The sequence below is a fragment of the Macadamia integrifolia genome, chromosome 5 (assembly GCF_013358625.1).
Source record: "Macadamia integrifolia cultivar HAES 741 chromosome 5, SCU_Mint_v3, whole genome shotgun sequence".
Classification (NCBI taxonomy): Eukaryota; Viridiplantae; Streptophyta; class Magnoliopsida; order Proteales; family Proteaceae; genus Macadamia; species Macadamia integrifolia.
In genome coordinates this window covers 42192217-42196438 of record NC_056561.1, presented here as the reverse complement: position 1 = coordinate 42196438, position 4222 = coordinate 42192217, and the positions used below count along the sequence as shown (strand labels likewise).

The 4222-nt window shown below is 37.6% G+C and overlaps 1 protein-coding gene across 1 annotated transcript in view; it reads right to left on the bottom strand.

Annotated features, from left to right (window-relative positions):
- Positions 1 to 3740, bottom strand: part of LOC122080308 (ALBINO3-like protein 1, chloroplastic) — a 13357-nt gene extending 9617 nt beyond the window's left edge. The window contains exons 1-7 of the mRNA XM_042647259.1: positions 3199 to 3740; positions 2877 to 2987; positions 2483 to 2557; positions 1966 to 2026; positions 1756 to 1829; positions 1530 to 1634; positions 802 to 909 (exon numbers count right to left, since the gene is read on the bottom strand). Coding sequence (XP_042503193.1) covers positions 802 to 909; positions 1530 to 1634; positions 1756 to 1829; positions 1966 to 2026; positions 2483 to 2557; positions 2877 to 2987; positions 3199 to 3543 — 879 coding nt within the window. The 5' untranslated portion in view covers positions 3544 to 3740. The remainder of the gene's footprint in view (positions 1 to 801; positions 910 to 1529; positions 1635 to 1755; positions 1830 to 1965; positions 2027 to 2482; positions 2558 to 2876; positions 2988 to 3198) is intronic.
- Between the last annotated feature and the right edge of the window lie 482 nt (positions 3741 to 4222).

Here is a 4222-nt window from a genome sequence, read left to right as displayed (position 1 = left end):
CATCTTCTTCTCCCCCAAATTTCCGCCTCCTTCTTCCCATCTTTTTTCTCCACCTAATTCTTCTGTAACAATCGTACGAATCTACTCTTTGTTTCATTTCTTTCTCATAACTTAATCAATTCATCCTAAGATAGGGGAGATATCAAGCCTTGATGGATAATTTGAGGTTTCGGAGGACCAGGACAGATTCATATCGCCGTATCGGTCAATCTTCTTTTATATTGTTGCTTTAATTTTGAAAAATTAGTGCGCCTTAGTGCAATATGGGTCTTGTGAACCCAAGCAAAAGGATAGTGAAAAATTTTTGTGGTCAATTTATTTATTTGTTTTATTGTAGTTGTAATCTTGCTTTCACTGTTTTGGGGCCTAATCTATTTCATGAGTAGAAATTTGATTACAATAACCATTGCTTCCATTGCTCAATGACAATTTTTTCATAGTTTTTTACTTTAATGTATAAAGTAATTTGCTCTTTCTAAGTATACAAATCAAGTTAATAACTTGACAAATAAAAAATATACAATAAACTATAAGAATAATATCCGAATTTTTTGCCTGACTTTTATTTTTTTAATCGAATAATTCTCGAATCCGACTCCGATTTTTATTTTGTCCGCTTTTTTGACCGAATCCTTAAATTAATCAATCGAATTATTTCAAATAATTCTCCGCCCGAATAATTCCCGAATCCGAATTTGCTAACTATGGACTATACCAACTTGGCAAGCTGGCGTCTTCAGAGATAACGAACATTTAAAGGTAAATAATAAATATAATAGCAGAATCTGCACCTGAACCAACCTGTGATGACTGCATAATTTGAACGGAGATATATTGTGATATAACAAGCAATATAGGTAGAACAAGATATGCCAAGGTGTCTGACCAACCAAGGGGTGGATGACCATCCTGTGACAAAATCAATCACCTAGGGATGAGAATTAAATTCAAATGATTTAAAATAAAAATTAAATCAACCAAATCATGGACAAAGAAGCATTGATCTAACCGAGCAGAATAAATATGATAAAACTATACACGGTTAAAAAGGAACAATTACATTCCAAGTCAGCTATTACCACTGATGGGACAACAATCATTATATGTTAAAAGTTAGCCATTATCTATTAAAACTGTCATTCTTATATTTCATTATCACGCACTGCAAGGAAACGAAAAATTTCAGCATGGCCTCCTTGGTTCCAAATCAAAATATGAAAGATGTTTCTCACCTTTAGCAACCAAATCCATCAAGCAATATGTGTCTTTTCTATCATATTCTTTACATACTCCTTAATCAGAATTATATCTAATCCCTAATCTTCTACTCTGGTACTTGCTATTGACCTGCTATTTATAAATTCAGGTCTGGAATTTGGAACATAGTACCATACAATTTATGGTTCATGTGACTTTTAGTGGAGAATCAGATTGAAGACTTGAAAGCCTGTGTAAGACAGGATGTTGAGACTTGTAAATAAAAAGTTACTTGAGGACAAAGAGATATCGAGAACACTCAATGCACTTACTATGAAAGGGAAAAGCCAAGAGATCCCACTGCCACTTTGTCGAGCAACGACTGTAGTTGGACCAGCGAGGGAGGGAATCCAGAAAAAACCCTCTGTAAGGAGCCCCTAAAAGTTACACAAATACAATTAGAACCACTAAATAGACACTTGTTTTAAGTCAAAAGAAAAACAACAACCGAAGCATGAAAAACTCACGAAAAGACGGTGAAAATAAGTAGAATGCTACCTCATCAGCCACATTTGAAAGAGCTCTATATAGTCCAATCCAAACAGGTATTGTAGCCAGAGTGGGGAGGCATCCTGAAACGAAGATCAAATTATAGAAAATTACAAAACATTGGTATAAAGTTACAAGAAATATGCTTGACTTCTTCGTAAAGAAACAATTTTAAACATTTTTCAGCTTCATGGATTGTCTAGGTCATAGGATGGCCACCTGCCAATGGGTTTACACTTGCTAGTTTATACAAGCGAGCAGTTTCAAGTTGTATTTTCTCCTGCAACAGATAAAAAACACATGATTAGTCATTCATCTGAGTAGAGTCCAGGCTGAGTTGATCGTGTCTCTTGAATGTTTTGAAACGAACTGAAGGAATGATATTCATTCCATTTAAAATTGGAAAATCTAATTAAGTACTCATAAGTACTTGGGTTATGACCAAGTCAGAACAGAATATTTAGACGTGCAAGTAGGATAACAGTTTTGAGGAAAAACCAACCAAAAGTACAAAGATTTAACCGTTCAAATGTTCCTCAAGCGTAACAACAAGGTGTAGGATAAAACATCTCTTGGAATGAAGGATTATCGGGAGGATTGCACTCCCACTGATCACCACGAATACATGGTTCTGTATACATCTCTTCTTGTCATTTTCTTTCCTTATTAATAACATAAATAAGATTATTTTTGCACCATCATAGGAATTTCCAGATAATTTGGGACACGAAGCTACCTGGTCTCCAGCATAGCGTTGTTGAATAGCCTTTACTTGAGGTTGCAAAGACCGCATCGCCATTGCAGATTCAACCTGCGTCCAATAATTTCAGAAATAACTTTGTCAAGTTGTGAAACATTCTTCAATGGCTTCAACTATGGTAATATACTATTGCATCTCTAATGATCGAAATGGAAATATATAACCTCAAACTGTGATTTCCGATATACATGTGTATTAAAGCCACCGATACACAATCAAGTAAACAATGGGGAATAAATTTGTAGAAAGAAATGGTAATCAATAAAACTTTTTAACATGAGTTTAGAAGGCTGTATTACAAAGCAGAGAAACAGAAAGAATGCTGCATACGTATCACCAATCAAGTTGTTAAGAACTGCTACCAACAAACCTGCTTCTTCGTCAGAGGAAATGTGGCAGCTTTAACAATAACAGTGAGAAGGATAATCGCAAATCCATAAGAGTAGGGGACATGTAAAACCGAAAGTCCGTCCTTTAAAACCTGAAATCAAGAGATATCGTTAATTCCTCGCCCCAAATTAAATGAAGAAGAATAGGAAAGAGAATTCGATCATTTTTAAGCTAACTACTGTCATTGATGATCATCTCAAAATCTAAAACGTTCAAAAGAAACACATACACAGATGAAATGAAGAAATATTGAAGTCACAAAACCATTCTATAAGCTAATTTCCAGCTGATGCTGATAATACCTTGAGAAAACTCTCCAAATAACCAGTAATTCCAGAAAGCCAGTCACCGTTCTGTTTACTAACACTCACAGAATCCGAAGACGACACCGCAGCATCTGCAATCGTATAGAAAAATCCTTCGGCTCTTCCGAACAATTGTCGAAAGAGAGGTTCTATACTGTCAAGATCGGTAAATGAATCGGGATTCAAAGAAGACCTAACAACACCAACCTTACATGGAACGAGAGATTTTTTAATGGAGAAACCGTGGGAGCTCCGGTGAAGAAGACGATTGACATGCCTGGGTCGATCGACGGTTGGAGAGAGGAAAAGCGAATGAGGTCTTAAGCAGAAGAAAGTAGCCATTTCTGGTTTTGCTTCTCAATGCCCTAGTTTCAGTCTAACCCTAATTAGAGCTTCAAGAAGGGAGAGAGAGCGAGAGAAGGAAGAGTTCCTTCATTGATTTGGTGTTTGGAGTCGGCTGCTCTCAGTCCTAGGGGTTTAGAGAGTATGTGGGAACGAAATCAAAATTGATCGCTGACCTCTTTCTTTCCACTTTCGCTTTCCACTATCTTTTCCCATAAAACTAGTAGCGTGCAGCCCGGTCGAACCGTCTTTGATATTTCCACCACGTGGCATATAAATAGATCCCGGCCTAACTGTCTTTTGATTATTTCGACCACGCGGCATGTTAAGAGACGCAAAGTCACGCAACACCAATGTGATTCAAAAGAGGACAACCCCGTTAAAGGTCAAGGAAATCCCTCTCTCTCTCTCTCTCTCTCTCTCTCTCTCTCTCTCTCTCTTATATAAATGGGACCTATGTTTCCATATTCCAATACTCACGGTTGAGGGAGAGAATCCCTTGACCTTTAGGTGTGGACGGTGTTAGGGTGGGTGAGGGTGGGGGGTGGGGTTGGGGTGGGGGCGGGGGCATTAAAGGTTCATGCATTAGTGAATCTAGGATGGTGGTGGGATGTTAAGTGATTGGTCATGTCGCCATTGAGCCAGCGGTTGGGCCAATGACAATGCGTTTATGGGCATC